Source organism: Scyliorhinus torazame, chromosome 19 (assembly GCF_047496885.1).
Source record: "Scyliorhinus torazame isolate Kashiwa2021f chromosome 19, sScyTor2.1, whole genome shotgun sequence".
In the NCBI taxonomy this organism is placed as follows: Eukaryota; Metazoa; Chordata; class Chondrichthyes; order Carcharhiniformes; family Scyliorhinidae; genus Scyliorhinus; species Scyliorhinus torazame.
Genome location: NC_092725.1, coordinates 97,855,374 through 97,876,380, shown reverse-complemented (window position 1 = coordinate 97,876,380; position 21,007 = coordinate 97,855,374). Strand labels below are relative to the sequence as shown.

Below are 21,007 nucleotides of genomic sequence, written 5' to 3'. Positions count from 1 at the left end.
CCCCCCCCCCCCCCCCCCCCACCCCTACTGCCAGGATCAGCCCTATACCCGCTGTGAGGCTGTCTGACAGGGTCCCAACCTCCGCTAGCTCCAGACTCACCCAAGATGGCACATTTCTTGAATATTGCTGAAAACAGAGACCTGGGGCGTGATTCTCCGACCCCCCACCGGGTCGGAGAAACGGCGGGAGCTGGCGTGAATCCCGCCCCCGCCGTGTCCCGAATTCTTCGTCACCAGAGATTTGGTGGGGGCGCTGGTCGGCGGGGGTGGGAATCGCACCGCGCCGGTCAGCGGGCCCACCCCCGGCGATTCTCTGGCCCGCGATGGGCCAAAGTCCCGCCACTGTCAACCCTCTCCCGCCGGTGTGGATTAAACCACCTTTTGACAAGGCGGCGCGGGTGGGCTCCGGGGTCCTGGGGGGGGCGCGGGGCGATCTGGCCCCGGGGGGTGCCCCCATGGTGGCCTGGCCCGCGATCGGGGCCCACCGATCCGCGGGCGGGCCTGTGCCGTGATGTCACTCTTTTTCTTCCTCCTTCGCCATGGTCTTCACTATGGTGGAGGCGGAAGAGACCCCCTCCCCTGCACATGCGCGGGGATGACGTCAGCAGCCGCTGACGCTCCCGCGCATGTGTTGCCCAACCAAGACCTTTCGGCGCCGGTTGTCGTGGCGCCAAAGGCCTTTCCCACCAGCCGACGGAGCAGAAACCACTCCGGCGCGGGCCGAGCCCCTTAGGTGAGGGCTTGGCCCCTAAAGGTGCGGAGACTTCCGCATCTTTGGGGCGGGCCGACACCGGAGTGGTTCCCGCCACTCCATTATGCCGGAACCCCCCGCCCCGCCGGGTAGGGGAGAATCCCGCCCATGTTGTTGAAACTTTTTGTCTTGCATTCATCAGCACAAATGTAAGAATTCCAAATTTCAAATAAGTTGCACTACAGGAGAAAAGGGTGCTGATTGGTTGAGATGACGACTCTGATTGGCCAAGGCGCTGTCATGGAGAAAGCAATGGGGAACTATAGGCTCCCCAAATTCCCGGGTAATTCAAAAAAGACACATGCCTGAACATGATTATTTCTGTTTGAAGAGAAAGGGTCCCTGTGAATGAATGTGTGTCATTTCTAGCAAGCATAAATTAATCATGTTACGAGCTTGAGTGATTTTCTTAAATTGGTTGTTAGTATAGCTATTCGCACGCTCAGGGTTGTTCAGCAATTGCTGCCCAATCACAATCACATCCAACAGTTGATATATTGCAAGTGTGAGCTGGTTGAGTAAAGTCTCTGCTGATTATAAGTAGGCCCAGTCAGCGCCTGCAAAGAGAATAGGCAAGAGTGTTGTTTCAGGTTAAGAACTGAAGAAATATCTTTCGCTGAACATTTAACTCTTCACTTTACAAAACACTGCTTATCCTTGCTTGTCCATTGGCATCAATTTTGAGTTTAATTCCACATTTGCAATATTTCAAGTTTCCCTGTAATTCTGTGATGGATAGAGATATGAAATGTTCGACCGTGTGTGCAGGGATGCACCAACACAAACTGAAAGCTGATTTTCTAGATTTAGCCGACATTTGCATTTGTCTGAATTCTGCTGGTGAACTGCGCATCCACCTTCCAACTGATTCCAAAGACTTCCACGTCATTGACCGCCAGATGCAACCTCAAAAGGCTGTCGTAATTAGAAGATCCAAACAAATTTTTTAATAGAAATCCTGCCTTTTGTACTTTTTGATTAATTAGACTCAAGGAAGCTGGTCCATTTCAAAGGCCTGCAAATGTAATGATGTCCATTAAGCATGTCTTGGAGTCTGAAATGAATCACAGACCGGTGATCCTGATAATATAAAGTGCAAATTCAGCTGTTAGGATCCAATGCCCTTTGCTAGTATTTTTTTAGTTGCTTATTCCCATTTTTCTTAAGGTATTGTGCAATATCAGACAGTCTGAATACCTTATTCTGAGATAGGTTCTCTTTTCATCATCGGAATGTGAAGATTCCACTCCATAAAGCTGATGAAAATAACCACCGTCTTTAGTTCTTTAAAAAATTAACACATTTCTTTGCATTTACGTGGGTGCTATGCTCTGATGTCTCCACTTACTGTGCACTTTTAATAAGAAAATAAGTAAGCCATATGTTTTCAAGCTGAGATCAAAAGCAGCAGAAAATGGTGTTGATGGTAATATTAAATGACTAAATTGGAACAAACTAATGGAGAGACCAAACGCAGATTGTGTGACCACTTTACAGAATATGTCCATTCAGTCCGCAAGCTACTCGTGGCCTGTCATTTTAATTCTCCCCCTTGCGCTGCAATGTTCCAGTGAAGCTCAGCGTAATCTTGAGGAACAGCGCCTCACCTTTCAGTTAGGCACTTACCAGCCTTCTGGACTCAACACCGAGTTCCACAATTTCAGGTCATCACCTCTACTCCATTATGTTCCTATTCCTTTTTTAAAAAAATGTTTTCTTTCAGACGACAAAGCACATCTGCTCCCGGCATCACCATTCCCTTTGACTTGGGAAAATTAACACCCGTTATTCGACTCTCCTGATTTCCCCCCCAATCAAGGACCTTCCGTTTCCCAGCCACCCCTTGCACAGAAACGATTATCCAATCCTGACTGACCTGAAATGCTAACTCTGTTTCACCCTCCACAGGTGCTGCCATAGCCTACAAAGTATTTCCAGAATTTTCTGGGGGTTTTATCTCAAGATATCCAGCATTTGCAGAATTATGCCTTCCTTTTACATAGCAAGCATCCCAGGTACTTTTAAATAAAGTCAGTGTTCCTTAAAATTCAAATGCAGTAACAGGTTTAGGAATATGCGAAGGTCACATCAACACCAACCAATTCTAAGGATGAAACCCATCTTCTAACCATGTCCCTCAATCACCCCAGAAACACAAATGTTTGTTTCACTATATTTCCCTGTATAACCATAACCATAACTTCTGTCCCTTTGTGAACAATTTACCTGAATAAATGTCATTGGTTCCCTTGCATTTAAACTCTGGCTCTGATTCCAGACACAGAACCCTGTTTACACTGCTTGTTCTCACCAGAGTGGGACTCTCTAGGAGACAAGTTGTGTGTGTATGTGTTTGGGGGAGATGTATGCTGGGATACACATATGGTTAAAAGTTAGAAATGTAGCAGTTAGAGAGCACTTAAGTTGATGGACATCCATGTAGCACCACACTGCATTTCCATTCCTTACGGTGTCAACATGAAGCTGTGAGAATACTGCATCCAAGGAGTCCCACTCCCCTCAGCTTCAGATCGGGAACAGGTCCTGACTACAGATTTAGCCTGGTAACTTCGGTGCAAAGAGGAAATCACTTCACGTCACTCTGCTGGATTTGTAAATAAACCCCAAATATCGCATCATTTTTTTGTTATTTAAAATCATCACTGTTGTTCAATTCTACTTTATCATAGGATCTCCTGCCTACGAATCGGAGTCCTGACTGTTGCATTGCTGCTCTTTGGAAAACTTTCAGAACCCTTGTTTGAATTGTACTGTCTCCGTCTGCAAAGAAAAGTGGTTTCATTGATTAGACCATAAAGCCACAGGACGCAGGAGCAGAAATAGGCCATTCAGCCCATCGGGTCTCCTCATCACCTCAAACCTGGCCTGATCAACATGCTACACCATTGTTTAACAAATACTCTGATTCTTTGCTCTCATGTTAATTATTTTACACTTAGCCACATTGCACCTGCTGTATGTTAGTTCAGTTACATAAAAGATTTAAACGCTACTGAATCTGGTGATTGTTACTGGACTAGTAATCCTGAGAGTGTCAGTTCAAAAACTACCATGGCGCCATGACAATTTGAATTTGGGTTTAAAAAGAATCTGGAAATAAAGGATGGGATTGGTAAAATTGGCCATGAAGTGGGCAGAGTGTCATAAAATCCTTGAGGGAGGGAAATCTGCCATCATTACCCGGTCTGGCCCTCAGTGTAACTCCAGTCCCACACCAACACGATTGACTTTTAAATGCCCTCTGAAGTGGCTCCCCTTTGATTTATGAAACCACTAGTGGTGATCCAAGAAGAAGTCCCATCAACATTTTCTCAGCGCAAGTTGAGATGGCAAATCCTGAGAATGACATTTTTTTAATGGTCCTGTCTTCGATTTGTTACAACCTGAAAATCAGTCCTCAATACTTTGCCTGTTAATTTAAGGACAAGACTGGTTTGTACACATGAGAAAATAATTTACATAGCGAGCATTATGATCTGGAGGGTGCTGCCCGAAAGGGCCGTAGGAACAGATTCAATATTAACTTTGTAAAGGGAATTGGATAAACACTTGGAATGGAAAAAGTCACAGGGCTTTGGGGTAAGAGCAGGGAAGTGGGATTAATTGGGTTGCTCCTTCGAAAAACAGATACAAGCATGATGGGCCAAACGGCCTCCTTCTACACTGAACACATGAAGACAAGAAGTGCGTGCAGCAGTAGATCATTCAGCCCCTCAAGCATGCTCCACCATTCAATAAGATCATGGCTGATTCTATGATTACATGTGATACAAAGCTTTGGTGAGTGGATGGCATGGTGGCACAGTGGTTGCACTGCTGCCTCGCAGACCAGGGACCAGGGTTCAATTCCGGCCTTGGGTGACTGTGTGGAGTTTGCACTTTCTCCTTGTGCCTGCGTGGGTTTCCTCTGGGTACTCCGGTTTTCTCCCACAGTCCAAAGATGTGCAGTGGATTGGCCACAATAAATTTCCCCTTAGTGTCCAAAGATATGCAGGTTAGGTGGGGTTATGGGGTTTCTGGGATAGGGTGGGGGAGTGGATCTCGGTAAGGTGTTCTTTCAGAGGGTCGGTGCAGACTCAATGGGCCAAATGGCCTCCTTCTACACTGTAGGTACTCTAAAGTGCTGTCTTATATCCAGGAGAAATCTGAAAATATATAAAATGTGATAATTGTGTCACTGAACACAGAAGGTTGATAAATGAATGAATGAAGCTCAATCATTTTAAAAATAAATAAATTTAGAGTACCCAATTCATTTTTTCCAATTAAGGGCCAATCCACCTACCCTGCACATCTTTGGGTTGTGGGGGCGAAACCCACGCAGACACGGGGAGAATGTGCAAACTCCACATGGACAGTGACCCAGAGCTGGGATCGAACCTGGGACCTCGGCGCCGTGAGGCAGCAGTGCTACTCACTGCGCCACCATGCTGCCCTGAAACTCAATCATAATGGGAGTGCTACAATCAGACTGAATCCCTCGAACTTGCTACCCCTTGCACTCCCACCCTACTGTTTAGGTAGGATTTCAAGGCTTTGGAGAAGGTGCAAGAAGAGATTTACCAGAATAATACCGGGGTGAGACACTTGTGTTCAGGGGGGAATCTAGCGAAGTTGGGGCTTTTCTTCTCAGAAGAGAGAAGGTCTAGAGTGGACTTTATAAAGATGTTCACAATTACGAAAGGTTTTGATAGACTAAATAACGAGAAGCTGTTTCCAATGACAGAATGGTCAGTGGTAACCAGAGGCACAGATTTAAGATAATCAGCAAAAGAACCAGAGGGGAGATGAGGAGAATTTATTTTACGATGTGTGTTACGCATCTTCCGTTCTATTGAAAGATAATCATGATTGCCAGTGAAATGCTGTAAGCGTATCCGGAATTACATTATGAAATGCTTCTCCATTTAGTAACTGTGTCAACAACTTTGAAAGATGCTGTACCCCGATACACCTCTCCCAGGAGAATGGAAATATAGTTTGTGAACCAGTAGCGCCTGTTCGTCAACATAAGGACCATCAAATCCCCAGTTATGAAGGTGAGAGTACAGATGCTGATTAATCATGATTGTATTGATGGGGAGAAGATTGGGTTACAGCTAAGTACAAATGTGCAAACTGTATTTAAGAAATCTCTGTCTCCTGCAGCCCAGCCTGTTCTATAACTGCAGTATCCCATTCACCTGTATAATCTTGGAATCTATTTCCGGCACAAGCATTGAGAGAACAGTGTTAATATTAAGAACAGTAAAGGCTGGACATTTTTTTAAAAATGTATTTGCATTTTGAGAATGTATTGCCTTCATATATCTTGCACATCTGTACAAATAATACTATGAACTTCAGATTTCTCCACATCCATAGTTACCACACTCGGTGCTATCAGTGCATTTATTTACAAAGAAAATGCCTAGAGTTTCTTGTGTTATTCTTTCAATTATTCACCTTACCCATAGGGTAATATGTCCATATAATCTGCTGAGTGCATCTTGTAATTGCAAAACAGTACAGGTAAAAATACTATGTTAATTAACCATAATGGAAACAGTATACAGAGACACACTAGAGACGGGGTAGAGAGAAATTACTTCTACAAAATAGTCTGTCAAAAATACAATAGAAAAGTAGATAAGCATTTTCACACGTACATAACATAGCTTCTAAGGCACAGCTTTAAGTATCTTAAGGGTTTCTGTGGCTATACACAAAGAACAAGCGAATGAAGTTGCCCAGATGTCCATAGTACTGTACCTCTTCTTGCTGTGCGGTGTGGAGCAGGATCAGATCCAAGTGTAAAATCTTTCTGGCCTTCAGTGTAGAAAGGCAGGTGCACCAATATGCAATAATCCTTGTATTCAGCAAGGCCTGTAGAGCATCAGGCAAAACTGAGGTGTCCTAAAAGTTGCCATCATCACACCAGCCCAGCCAAAAGGCAATACAGGGAGAGAGAGATAAGTCTATCTTGATGATTGGAACTGAGGGGCTTAAAAGTTTAATGGCATTGGATGGCGAGGCAGCTAATGGATCACACTCCCTGCCTGTGGTAAACAGCACCTCCTGTTATTCGGCTGAGAGTTGACGGGGTTACTCCACAGAACGTCCACGGTAGCTTTAACTTCAGACAAGTTGCATATGTTAAATCCCAAAGAGGAGTCAAAAAGAGCATGACACGTGTTAAAGGAATAGGCAACGTTTACATGTGCAGATCTCCACATTGCAGGCAGTGCTACTGCCGAATTTACTGAAAGAAATAATTGTAGTCTCCCCCCTCACCCCTCCCCCACCCCCCATTCCCAGGTTTGTTTCTGATCCAACGGATCAGTGACACCATTATGAGCTTTACAGAGATGCTAGTGTCACAAAGGGTTTCTTCAAATCCATAGCGGCAGAAAATAAAAGGTCTTGTTTTCTTCGTGCATTGCTTTCGATAGCAATACATAATCGACCAGGTATATGCGGAATTGTACTTCCACCCTCTGGGTACGGTCATAATTGTGGTAAAGAATTATTTGGCCCACCCAGTGGTCGCTTCCCCGTTGATGTAGGCAAAACCAGGAAAATGCTGGGCATGTTCGTACTCGGCACTCCTCCGCGGGACCAGGGGCGTGTACATCTCATTTGAGTTCCCATACCGTGCCGAGTGCACGGTGGGATTGCTGTAGCAGCTATTGGCTGAAGGCACGTCAGGCCAGCGGGGTGTCACTGCTGTAGAGTGCAGCCGTGGGGCACTGCTCATCAAGCACGGTTCCATCCTCGGGGCCTGGCTGTTGAAAGGATACTGAGAAATACAAAAACAGTGTTAGCTGGCCACCTCCTTGGGAAAATACATCTCTCTTCAAGAATTATTAAATACCTTGACTGGAGCAAAACCAGCAATTAGGAATCGCAGAGTCACAGAATTGTGGCTGCATCTAGGAGGCCATTCAGCCCACAGCTCTCTGTACGAACCAATTTGCCTAGCCCACAATTAATGTCTCCTTTTCAGATACCAATCCAATTCTCCCTCCGTCACACTCTCGGGTCGCCATTGCTTCTTTTGTCAGTTACCTTAAATTTATGTCCTCTGGGTCTCGGTCCTTCCATCAATGGGAACAGTTTCTCCCCATCTGCTCTGTCCAGACCCCTCATGATTTTGAATACCTCTATCTAATCTGATCTCAACCTTCTCTTCTCCAAAGAAAGCAGTCCCAACTTCTCGAATGTATCTATGTAACTGGTGAGGAAGTCAAGTAACGTTTGGGTCAATAAGAGCACCCAAAACAGGTTATGGTAGCACAGGCATTTTGCTACTGTACTAGTATTCTAGAGGGCTGGACTAATGATCCATAAAACATGAACTGAAGTCCCACCATGAGAGTTGGGAAATGTAAATTCAATTAATTAAATCTGGTCTGAAGAGCTATCAATAATGGTCAGGGGTTGCGGGGGATAACCAAACACAAAAATCAAACCATAAATGAATCACCCGGCAAACATTTCACATTCAAGCACGACGGCGCAAATTCTCCACACTTCCGGGGGCTAGGCTGGCGGCGGAGGGGTTGGCGCTACGCCAACCGGCGCCGAAGGACCGCTGTGGGCCGGCACAAGTCGGCGCATGTGCAGAACCACCGGCGTATTTCCTGCGCAGGGGGTTTCTTCTCCGCGCCGGCCATGGCGGAGACTTACAGTGACCGGCGCGGAGGGAAAGAGTGCCCCCACGACACAGGCCCACCCGCAGATCAGTGGGCCCCGATAGCGGGCCAGGCCACCGTGGGGGCCTCCCCCCATGGCCGGATCCCCCGTGCCCCCCCCGAGGACTCCACTAGCCACCCTCTAAGCCAGGTCCCGCCGGGATGTGCCGCCGTGTCCATTTCACGGCGGTGGGATTGGCCGAAAATGGGTGGCCGCTCGGCCCATCGGGACCCGGAAAATTGCCGGGGGGGCTGCTGCCAACGGCCCCCGACCGGCGCGCCGTGATCCCTGCCCATGCCCGAAAACCGGCGCTGGAGAATTCAGCAGCAGGCGTCGGAGCGGCGGGGCGGGATTTACGCCGCCCCCCCCCCCCCGGCGATTCTCCGATCCGGCGGGAGGTCGGAGAATCCCGCCCGAGATGTAATGGGATGAATTCTCCCCTCCAAATATTTGTCAGAAGCATTCAAACACCAGGGGCTGGATTTTGCCCTTCCTGCCGGCAGCATTGTAGGTAGCGGGAGACAGTGGGCAGGATTCTCCAACCCCCCACTGGGTCAGGGAATCGCCGGGGGGCGGCGTGAATTCTCCGGAGCCGGGGATTTGGCGGTGCCGGGAATCGCGCCGGTCTGCGGCCTCTGGCAGCGGCCCCCAGATTCTCCGGCCCGCGATGGGCCGAGTGGCCACCCGTTTCCGGCGGGTCCCGCTGGCATATGTTACGACAGGTATTTGCCGGCGGGACCTGGCTCCGCGGGCGGCCTCTGGGGTCCTCGGGGGGGGGGGGGGGGGCGTGGGGGGATCTGGCCCCGGGGGGTGCCCCCATGGTGGCCTGGCCCGCGATCGGAACCCACCGATCCGCGGGCGGGCCTGTGCCTTTGGGGCACTCTATTCCTCCGTGCCGGCTGGTGTACCGATCCGCAATGGCCGGCGCGGAGATGGATCCCCTGCGCATGCGCTGGTATGGCGCCAGTAGACGCTGGCGCTCCTGCGCATGCGGCAACTCGCGGCGTCCGGTGTAGGCCCTTCGGCACCGGTTGGCGTGGCGCCAAGCCCCTTACGTGCCGGCTGGCGCGGCGCAAACCACTCCTGCGCCAGCCTAGCCCCTGAAGGTATGGAGGATTCCGCACCTTTGGGGCGGCCCGACGCCGGAGTGATTCACGCCACTCCTTCGCGCCAGAGTTGCCCACCCTGCCGGTTTCCGAAGGATCCCAAACATTAAATCCAGTGGTAGCTTGACCATCACCTACCTACCTACCCCTCCTCCTACTGTAGTTTTACCAATGGCAGGGTGGCATTGGGCAGCGAACGAGCCAATAGAGGCCGTTAAATGGGTAATTCATATCCACTTAAGGGGCTCATCCTGCTGCTGATAGGGCTAAGCTAATGGTGAGAGAGGCACATGCTAAGCACCAGGCCTAACAGCTTGCTCTGTATGGTTTGGTGGTGGATTGCCCGAGGTCCCTCGTTAACAGCCATGCTGGACACACCGAAGGGCACCCTCCCCACCTTCCCCTCCCCCCCCCAGTCCCCCCCCCCCTTCCATGGCCTCTCAAACCCCAACTCCCACCCCTCCCATAATTGGGGCCCATAATTGCAGCAGGGCTCCAATGTACCTTCCAACACTTAACAAGTCCCAATACTGTGCTAAATGTCTCCTCAAGCCCAAGTGCGTTACCAATAGCGGCCAGCACTCCCAATAGCGCTGCAGTTACTGCGGAGTTAACAGCCTCTGACTGACCAGCAGCTCCTTGAGGCAGCTGTCAAATGGCTGCGGGACAACTATTTTTCTGCTGGAAAAGGCTTCCCTTTCCCCCCCTGACCTTTCAGCTGCAGGGAGCGGGAATTACGGTGTCCATTAAATCAAGCCCATGGCGTCCATAAAGATTCAGAAACGATGGGAAAAATGCACGTGTGTGGTACATATAGACCAAATGCTAATGGTGCTTTCATTATTTTTGACTGCTTTGCTTCTTAACTGATGGTCCCCATGCAACCCCAGGTCACATGGACATTTTTTTTGGAACCTTACGATGTAATAATCAAGAAACCAATTAACACACTTTCAGAAAATTCCCTGACCCACTTTGGTCTTAACGGGATAATAGGAAATGTATGCTTCCCGAAGCACATGTGTCATCACATTATATAAATACTGTAGCACAAGTACAGCTCAAAGGCTGGGAACTTAGCAAAGAATAACACACCTCCTGACTACTTAAAGCCAGTCCATCATCTCGGAGGCACAAGTCAAGAATGTGATGGAATACTCTCCCCTTGGATGCACTGGATGAGTCCAGCTCCAACAATGCTCAAGAAGCTCGACACCATCACAAGGTGCACTGCAGAAACTCACCGAGCCTCCTTCAACAGAATCGTCCAAACTCGCAAAATCTATCATCTAGAAGGGCAAGGACAGCAGATGCATGGGAACACCACCAAATGGAGATTCCTCTCCAAGCCACACACCACCCTCATTTGGAAATATATTGCTGTTCCTTCACTGTCACTGGGTCAAAATCTTGGAACTCCCTTCTTAACAACATTGTGGGTGTACCTACACTTTATGGACTGCTGCGGTTCAAGAAGGTGGCTCACCAGCACCTTGTCAAGTGTTAATTAGGCATGGGCAATAAATACTGGCCTAACCAGCAATGCCCACACCACAGGAATCAATGCTTAAAAATCCATCACAGATCCCCAGATGTTCATAAGAACATAAGAACTAGGAACAGGAGTAGGCCACCTGGCCCCTCGAGCCTGCTCCGCCATTCAATGAGATGATGGCTGATCTTTGTGGACTCAGCTCCACTCTCCGGCCCGTACACCATATCCCCGAATCCCTTTATTCTTTAGAAAGGCATCTATCTTTTTCTTAAAAACATTTAAAGAAGGAGCCTCAACTGCTTCACTGGGCAAGGAATTCCAGAAATTCACAACCCTTTGGGTGAAAAAGTTCCTCCTACACTCCATCCTAAATCTACCTCCCCTTATTTTGAGGCTATGCCCCCTAGTTCTGCTTTCCTTGACCAGTGGAAACAACCTGCCCGCATCTATCCTATCTATTCCCTTCATAATTTCATATGTCTCAATAAGATCCCCCCGCATCCTTCTAAACTCCAATGAGTACAGTCCCAGTCTACTCAACCTCTCGTCATAATCTAATCCCCTCAACTCTGGGATCAACCTAGTGAATCTCCTCTGCACTCCCTCCAGTGCCAATATGTCCTTTCTCAGGTAAGGAGACCAAAACTGAACACAATACTCCAGATGCGGCCTCACCAACACCCTATACAATTGCAGCATAACCTCACTAGTCTTGAACTCCATCCCTCTAGCAATGAAAGACAAAACTCGATTAGCCTTCTTAATCACCTCTTGCACCTGCACACCAACTTTTTGCGACTCGTGCACCAGCACACCCAGGTCCCTCAGCACAGCAGCATGTTTTAACATCTTACCGTTTAAATAATAATCCATTCTGCTTTTATTCCTCCCAAAATGGCTAGCCTCACACTTGGCAACATTGAATTCCATCTGCCAGACCCTAGCCCATTCACCTAACCTATCCAAATCCTTCTGCAGGCTTCCGGTATCCTCTGCCCTTTTTGACTTTACCACTCATCTTAGTGTCGTCTGCAAACTTTGACACATTGCACTTGGTCCCCAACTCCAAATCGTCTATGTAAATTGTGAACAACTGCGGGCCCAACACTGATCCTTGAGGGACCCCACTAGTTATAGGTTGCCAACCAAAGAAACACCCATTTATCCCCACTCTCTGCTTCCTGTTAGTTAACCAATCCTCTATCCATGCTACCACTTTACCCTCAATGCCATGCATCTTTAGTTAATGCAGCAACCTTTTGTGTGGCACCTTGTCAAAAGCTTTCTGGAAATCCAGATATACCACATCCATTGGCTCCCCGTTATCTACTGCACTGGTAACGTCCTCAAAAAATTCTACCAAATTAGTCAGACACGACCTACCCTTTGTGAACCCATGCTGCGTCTGCCCAATGGGACAATTTCCCTCCAGGTGCCCCGCTATTTCCTCCTTAATGATAGATTCCAGCATTTTCCCTACAACCGAAGTTAAGCTTACCGGCCTATAATTACCCGCTTTCTGCCGACCTCCTTTTTTAAACAGTGGTGTCACGTTTGCTACTTTCCAATCCTCTGCGACCACCCCAGAGTCTAGTGAATTTTGATAAATTATCACTAGTGCGTTTACAATTTCCCTAGCCATCTCTTTTAACACTCTGGGATGCATCCCATCAGGGCCAGGAGGCTTGTCTACCTTTAGCCCCATTAGCTTGCCCAATACTGCCTCCTTAGTGATTACAATCATCTCAAGGTCCTCACCTATCATATCTTTATTTCCATCAGTCACTGGCATGTTATTTGTGTCCTCCACTGTGAAGACTGACCCAAAAAAACCTGTTCAGCTCCTCAGCCATTTCCCCATCTCCTATTATTAAATCTCCCTTCTCATCTTCCAAAGGACCAATATTTACCTTAGCCACTCTTTTTTGTCTTATATATTTGTAGAAGCTTTTACTATCTGCTTTTATGTTCTGAGCCAGTTTACTTTCATAGTCTACCTTACTCTTCTTTATGGCTTTTTTAGTAGCTTTCTGTTGTCCCCTAAAGACTCCCCAGTCCTCTAGTCTCCCACTAATTTTTGCCACTTTGTATGTTTTTTCCTTCAATTTGATACTCTCCCTCACCTCCTTAGATATCCACGGTCGATTTTTCCCCTTTCTACCGTCTTTCTTTTTTGTCGGTATGAACCTTTTCTGAACACTGTGAAAGATCGCTCGGAAGGTTCTCCACTGTTCCTCAACTGCTTCACCATGAAGTCTTTGCTCCCAGTCTACCTTAGCTAGTTCTTCACTCATCCCATTGTAATCGCCTTTGTTTAAGCACAAAACACTAATGTTTGATTTTACCTTGTCATCCTCCAACTGTATTTTAAATTCCACCATATTGTGGTCGCTCCTTCCAAGAGGATCCCGAACTATGAGATCATTAATCAATCCTGCCTCATGACACAGGACCAGATCTAGGACCGCTTGTTCTCTTGTAGGTTCCATTACATACTGTTCCAGGAAATTATCCCGGGCACATTCTATAAACTCCTCCTCAAGGTTGCCTTTACCAACCTGGTTAAACAAATCGATATGCAGATTAAAATCTCCCATGATAACCACTGTACCATTTCTACATGCATCCATTATTTCTTTGCTTATTGCCTGCCCTACCATCCTGTTACCATTTGGTGGCCTATAGACTACTCCTATCAGTGACCTTTTCGCCTTACTATTCCTGATTTCCACCCAAATTGATTCAACCTTGTCCTCCATAGCACCAATATCATCCCTTACTATTGCCCGGATGCCATCCTTAAACAACAACACAGACTGACAACCTCACAATTTGATTCAACACTATACTGGTCTTAATCTCCCACATCCCCAGACTGAATTGATTTGCAGGGTCCTAATCTTTGTCTTCATTTCCTTCCAGAGCTTTGTTTGTCCATGTTTGAGCAGTCCCCTTCAGCTGTTCGTCCCAGTATCTAACCTCTGTCTGTTTAACTCATGGTTTACCGTGTGCTGTATACGGCCTCAAGAGGTCTTGTGGTGCAGTGGGTAGTGCCCTTGTCTCAGAGACAAAAATTCTGAGTTCAATTCCCATCCTGGGACTTGATGACCAAGGAAGGTGTATTCATGATGCGGCCAAATCGGGTGGTGTGGTAGCTTGACCACATAAAAGTGCGTTGTAAATAAAGTTAATAAGTAAAGTTGATTTCCTTTAATATATGTTGTAATAGTGCTCCTCTGCCTGCTCTGAGCTTTCCAAGTGATGAGCTGTCGACTGAGGCTTCCTTACATTTGAGGTTCTCTGCTCAGCCTTCGACTTTTTCTTAGCACCCCAGCACACCTTCGCTAAGCGCCACTTTTTGTTGCATTGGTGACAAACAGTGTCCATAAACTTGCAATGATTCCCATGGTGTGACCCTCCACACCTAAAACACTCCACTGTTTTCACCTTTTTACTTGCAGCTCCCTTTTCTACTGATGCTGTGCACCTGCCTGCATGCTGCCATTGTCCTTCTGGATGTCTTTTGCATTATTGGCAACCATTTCCATGCCCTGAGAAACATCAAGGGCTGTCTTCAAAGTAAATGTGGCTTCTCGCAACAAACGCCGCTGAATGCTGTCCTCGCTAATGCTACAGACTAGTCTGTCCCAAAGCATGTCTTCCAAAATGCCCCAAACTTGCAATGTTCAGAGAGCTGGTGCAATTCAGCAACAAAGTTAGCAAGAGACTGTCCTGTCTTCTGAAAATCACTATGGAATTTGAAACATTGTACAATTATTGAAGGTTTAGGATTATGATGATTCTGAATGAGTGTAAGTAACTAAATCTGCAAATGAAATATCCCCCCCGTTTCCATGATGTAGCTGATTTTCTCACTAGCTTGTCTTTCCACCACACACACTCAGGAGAATTGGGTGCTTTCTAGTCCTATCTGCGATCCCATTTACCAAGAACAAGTATTCCTATCTTTCCATATATTCAGTTTAGTTCTCGTTCTCTTCCACAAACACACTAATAGACCCAAACATAGCCACGATGCTGCTAACTTAGCAAAACCTAGCTTTCAGTGTGCTGAAACTCAAATTTTTAAATTCTCATCATCAAAAGGCATGTCAACTTGACCACAAAAAGATAGTTGAAACACATTGTTAATAAAGTTAATACATAAAGTTAATCCTCTTTAATATATAAAAATAACAAAGTTCAAAATACAGCAAAGTAACCATAGTCCCAGATGACCATACGCAGTGATTTAACCTAAGGATCACCACACCACAGGCAAGGGGCAAGGTTGAGAAGGCCTTGAATAACCTTCATGAATAACCTCAGCCAATACAGGAATTGAACCCCTGATGCTGGCCTTGCTCTGCATCACAAAGCTGTCTAGCCAACTGAGCTAAACCAGACCCCATACAGTATGGACTCAAAAACGGGAGCAGCTAGCTAAATATCGAAATAACAGTAACAGAATAGAATCAGAACTAATGACAGTTAAATACCAATATACTCAGGTAACAACAATAACTAATGATGTCATAGCACTTACTGATAGCATCTGCAATAGTTTTAATTAGAAGATACATAATAATTACACTATAGCAGGCTGATTAGCAACTAGCAAATTCATCTTGTATGCCAATGGCAGGTGGTAAGAGAGGGAGAGGTCAGCAATGTGATAGAAAGAAGTTTGGCACCTCTGCCATCACTATCCATAGCTCCAGACTGCAACATGCATGTATAAGTGCATGTTGACATAGCAACCTGGACTCCCCGAGTGAACTGTAACGCACACGGCGGCATGGTGGCACAGTGGTCAGCACTGCTGCCTCACAGCTCCAAGGTCTCGGGTTCAATTCTGCCCTCGGGTGACTGTCTGTATGGAGTTTGCACTTTCTCCCTGTGGATTTCCTCCGGGTGCCCTGGTTTCCTCCCACAGTCCAAAGATGTGCAGGCTAGGTGGACTGGCCATGCTAAATTGCCCCTTAGTGAACAAAAGGTTAGGTGGGTTACGGGGTTCTGGGGGTCGGGTGGAGGCATGGGCTTAAGTAGGGTGCTCTTCCAAGGGCTGGTGCAGTTGCGATGGGCAAAATGGTCTCCTTCTACACTGTAAATTCTATGATAACATGGCCATACTCCTTCCAGCTTATTATTACTGATAGCCTATCCTTCAGTAACTATACTGCTGCTCCACACAGGTCTCTTTGCAAATAATTTCCTACACTATCCTTCATTATCTCTTTGGGCGGGATTCTCCGGTATCCGGCGGGCGGGCCGTACTGACGCCAAAGAGTGGTGTGAACAACTCCGGCCCGGAAGGTGCGGAATCCTCCACACTCTCGGGGGCTAGGCCAGCGTTGGAGTGATTGGCGCCGCGCTAAACGGCGCCGAAGGGCCTCCGCTGGCCGGCACGAGTTGGCGCATATGCAGGAGCACCAGTGTGCTCCCAGAACCGCTGCCGTGATTCCTGAGCATGCGCAGTGGGTTTCTTCTCCGCGCCGGCCATGACGGAGCTTTACAGCGGCCGGCGCGAAGGGAAAGAGTGCTCCCACGGCACAGGCCCACCCGCAGATCGGTGGGCCCCGATCGCAGGCTGGGCCACCGTGGGCCCCCCCGCCGGGGCCAGTTCCCCCCCGCCCCGAGGACTCCGCAGGCCGCCCGCAGAGCCAGGTCCCGCCGGTTCAGACCTTGTGTAATTTACGCCGGCGGGACAGGCCGAAAATGGCCTGCCTAGCTGAAGGCCACTTCCATCTCTAGGCCAAGTTTGGCCTTTAGATGGCTTCAGTGTCTTAATAGGCTACTTGCCACCAGAAGGGGGGGGGGGTAGCTGTCAAACCCCACCTTTGCAAACCCCCCGCCCCTCCCCACTCCCCCACTCTCCCCCTCACTTCTTTATCCCAGAACGCGAAATCAGAAAACTTTGGAGCTCGAGTTGGCCATTCAACCCCTTGCACTGAACAAACATGCCAGAAATCTGGCACGCCACTCTCTGATGCTAATTTTCACACCCTTCCCGTCTCTGGTTCCTTCTTTTAGGGGAAATTGAAAATCCAGCCCACAATATTAGATATGGAAGCTCAGAATAAAGGCAAACGGAAAGCACCAGCCTGCGTCGGAGTTTCAGTCCAGCTCATTGTGTTTGTGTTTAACTTTTCTGGCACGGCAGCAAGAAAGAAAAGCGGCGCACACTTTTAATCATGAAGGAGGCCAGAGCTGACCCCTCCTGTAAACTCAGCCTAACACTGGCAACTGTGTTGTCGAATGACGCTGACTGGATGTAGACCTTTTCTGTTCCCCAGATCACTGGAAAACATTTCCTAAACACTCCACTCCCCAGCCCCACCATTGCATCAGCTGGTGAAGCAGCTATGTAACCCCACTGAAGTGCACAGAGCATGGCCATCTGTGCGGATGTCTGCCCGCACCGTCACAATTGCCCTTCACACTCTGCATCCGGTTTCATGAAAGAGTTCTTGAACACATTGGGTGTTAAACACTGAGTCCCAGTGATCTTCAGCAAACACAAAGGCAATGGTTGTTGGAGGGCCCTTCACAGGAAGTTACCATTAGACGGGTCAACTCACGATGTGGGCACAAAGTTCGGACGATCTGGCGTTTCAGCTTTCAGTTTGATTGTATCTGGAAACCCATTGAGGAACGGGAAAGATTTGAGGGATGTGTATGGACAAAAGCATAGTAGCAAATGGAGATTATTATAGCTACACGCAGTGTAATGTAAATCTGCACTCCTTCTCCAGAAGTCGGCAATTCCCCAGAACTGAAGTTCATGAGAAAAGAATAAAGTCTCTTATTCAAATTTGCTGGGCCACTCATTATGCAAAGTGTGAATGAGGGCTCTGTTTAAGCAGCAAAACATTTGCCTTCATAGTGCGTCGCTGGGTTCACAGACTCTGAGGCTGTCCTTTCAGAGAGAAGAAAAATGAACTCAGTTGGCTAAATCCCGATTTAACCATTTCCCATTTAATCCCATTCCCCATCACACAGAACAATCCTCTGATAAGAACAATAGTGTTTCTGCACTGACCCAGCACGTAAAGTAGGATTTATAATCTGAACATTTTCAGCTTGGGTGTTTTAACATAATACCAATCTTCCAATATACAGTGGTAATGTTGGAAATGAATTTAATAAAGCCAAACACTTTCACTTTTACCCAGCATTGGCCTCATCAAACATTTTGTTGTAATTTTTTTTGTCTGAATTCAGGGAACAATAGTTTATTTGATGCACCATTTGTCTGTGATGAGCTTTGCACCTATTAATATCTATTCCCTTAACTTGCTTGTCACAAACTGTGCCATCTTAAATACCTCTGATTTACAGATTGCAGGAACATACAGTAACACAGGCTTGAATTAAATAATCTCCAATGTTCCCACAGTCAATTTGCTGCTGACATTGAGTACCCAGGGTCCTAGCGGAAGCATTGATAAATAGGGGCCCACTACAGAAGGATTAGGGTGAAACCTGGAGCAGAAAATATACACAATGACCAATTGTCTGTTTCCACCTTTTATGTTCAATTAGCAATTCATTTACATCTCATTTGAATGCTAACATTAATTTATATTTATATAGCACTTTTAACATAATAAAACATCCTAAGGTGCTTCTGAGGAGCATTATAAAACAAAATATGACGTACAGAGAGATGTTGTGGCTACAAGAGTAGGTCAGATGTTGGGAATTCTGCAGAGAGTAACTCACCTCCTGACTCCCCAAGGCCTGTCCGCCATCTACAAGGCACAAGTCAGGAGTGTGCCTGGATGAGTACAGCTCCAAAACAGCTCAAGAAGTTTGACAACATCCAGGACAAAGCAGCCCACTTTATTGACACACCATCCACCACCTTCAGCATGATGCATAGTGGGAGCAGTGTGTACCATCTACAAGATGTACCACAGCAACTCACCAAGGCTCCTTCCAAACTACTTTCCAAACCTGTGACCTCTACCATCTAGAAGGGCAAGGGCAGCAGACCCATGGGAACACCACCACCTGGAGATTCCCCTCCAAGCTGCACACCACTATGACTTGGAAATATATTGCCATTCCTTCACTGGGAAAAAACCCTCTCGAACAGAAGATGGGCATACCTATACCACTTGGTCTGCATCCGCTCCATAAGGCAGCTCACCATCTTCTCAAGGGAAATTAGCAATGGACAATAAATGTTGGCCTAGCCAGTGATGTCCACATCCCGTGAAAGAATGAAATAGATTAGGTGACAAAAGCTTGGTCAAAGAGGTAGTTTTAAGGAGCATCTTAAAGGAGGAGTGAGAAGCAGAGAGTTTTAGAAAGAGAACTCTGTTAGGAAAGAGTTAAAATACCCTGGTACTTAAGTTTGAATTGGGGATTAATAAATTACACTTATTGTTTAAGCGATTATACCAATATATAAAGGGGCTGCAGATGGCTCTGTTTTGTTGTGGGAAAGTGATTAGTGAATACAGTAAACGTGGAGTCAAAGAAGTCTTATTTCTTCTTATAGAGTTGCTATCGGAGTTTAACAAACTCCAACGGTTCAAGCCTAGGCACGAAGGCACGGCCAGGCATAGTGGAGCAATTAAAATCTTTATATCCAAGAGGCCAGAATTTGAAGGGCACAGAGATTTCAAAGAGATTTGGAGATGGAGGAGGTGACAAGAGATAGGGAGCAGTGAGGCCATGGAGGGATTTGAAAAGAAAGATGAGAATTTTCAAATCATGGAATTGTTTGACTGGAAGCCAAGTTATGTGAGCAAGCACTGGACCAGCCATATAAACACAGCTGAGGAAACAAGGCTTGTGCACCTGAATTTGACAGATTCGAAGTTGCCATTGACTGCTGTCATGTGAGAGTACCTTTAAGAAATGGGTGTTTATAAATGGGTGTGTATATAAATATCTGTAGTGAGAATACCTTTAAGAAATGGGTGTTTACTACTGCAGTGATGTCAGAGTGTGGGTGGAGCTGGGCTGTTTGTCAGCTTTTTACTTTTATTTTTGAGCAGGCTGCAGGGTGTGTTTTAGTTTCGTTTTCCGTGTTGGAGCTGAAGCCAGACCAAGCAGATGTACTGCTGTTCTCTCTGCCATCAAAAGACTATCTCTTGCTCATTTGGTGAATTCAGAATTATAAATGTTTTCAGTAGTGACTTTAACCTGATGTGCTTCTGATAAAGGTTTTGTTTTTAAGTCGTATGGATGTTAAAAAGGAAAGCTTAAAGGTTTACTTAGTGTTGTAGTCTTTGGGGGTTGTATTTAATTAATGGTTGCTAAGAAATGTATGTTTTAAAAAGGTTAACTTGAGTTCATAGAATAATCATTGCTTTGCTTGAAAAAATACTTTTCCATTTCTGCTGTACCACACCTGTAGAGTGGGCCGTGTGCTCCTCATACCACAATCTATTAAAAAGTTGTGGGTCAGGTGAATTCCATGATACACTTTGGGGTTCTCTAAACCCTGGCCCATAACAAATTGGGGGCTCGAGGGGGATAAAAGTCTATCTATTGGATTGGCTTAGTGAACCTAAAGACAGTGAGGGGTGAGCATATTGTGGGTTCTTTTCAGGTGTGGTATTTTAGTTTAAGTAGGGAGTGTGTTGTGGACAATGGTTCTTTCAGAGGCTCTGAAGTTTATGGGGGTGGAGACGGTCACACGCTGTACCTTACGGACAGAGACTAAAAGCAGACTGTTAGATTTGGCAAAAATACTGCAGTTAACATTACGTGACAAAATGCGAAAAGATGAGGTAATTATAGCAGTGGCTAAGCATTTAAAGTTGCCTGAGGTTGACTCATTGGAAATAGCAAAAATTCAGTTGCAAATTAAACAAATGGAACATGAGAAAGAATTAAAGCAGCTTGAATACGAAAGAGAGAGAGGAGAAAGAGAAAGAGAGAGAGAGAAAAAAGAAAGAGAAAGAGAAAGAGAGAGAAAGAGGAAAAAGAGAGAGAAGAAAG

The 21,007-nt window shown here is 46.6% G+C and overlaps 1 protein-coding gene across 6 annotated transcripts in view; it reads right to left on the bottom strand.

Annotated features, from left to right (window-relative positions):
• Positions 1-349: 349 nt before the first annotated feature.
• Positions 350-21,007, bottom strand: part of rfx4 (regulatory factor X, 4) — a 391,138-nt gene continuing 370,480 nt past the window's right edge. For 3 of the 6 annotated variants that reach the window (XM_072484883.1, XM_072484881.1, XM_072484884.1), the window contains one exon: positions 352-7,550. In XM_072484883.1, coding sequence (XP_072340984.1) covers positions 7,278-7,550 — 273 coding nt within the window. In that variant the 3' untranslated portion in view covers positions 352-7,277. Of the gene's footprint in view, positions 7,551-21,007 lie in introns of all 6 variants that reach the window. The other 3 variants (XM_072484885.1, XM_072484880.1, XM_072484879.1) reach the window with 3 other exon arrangements.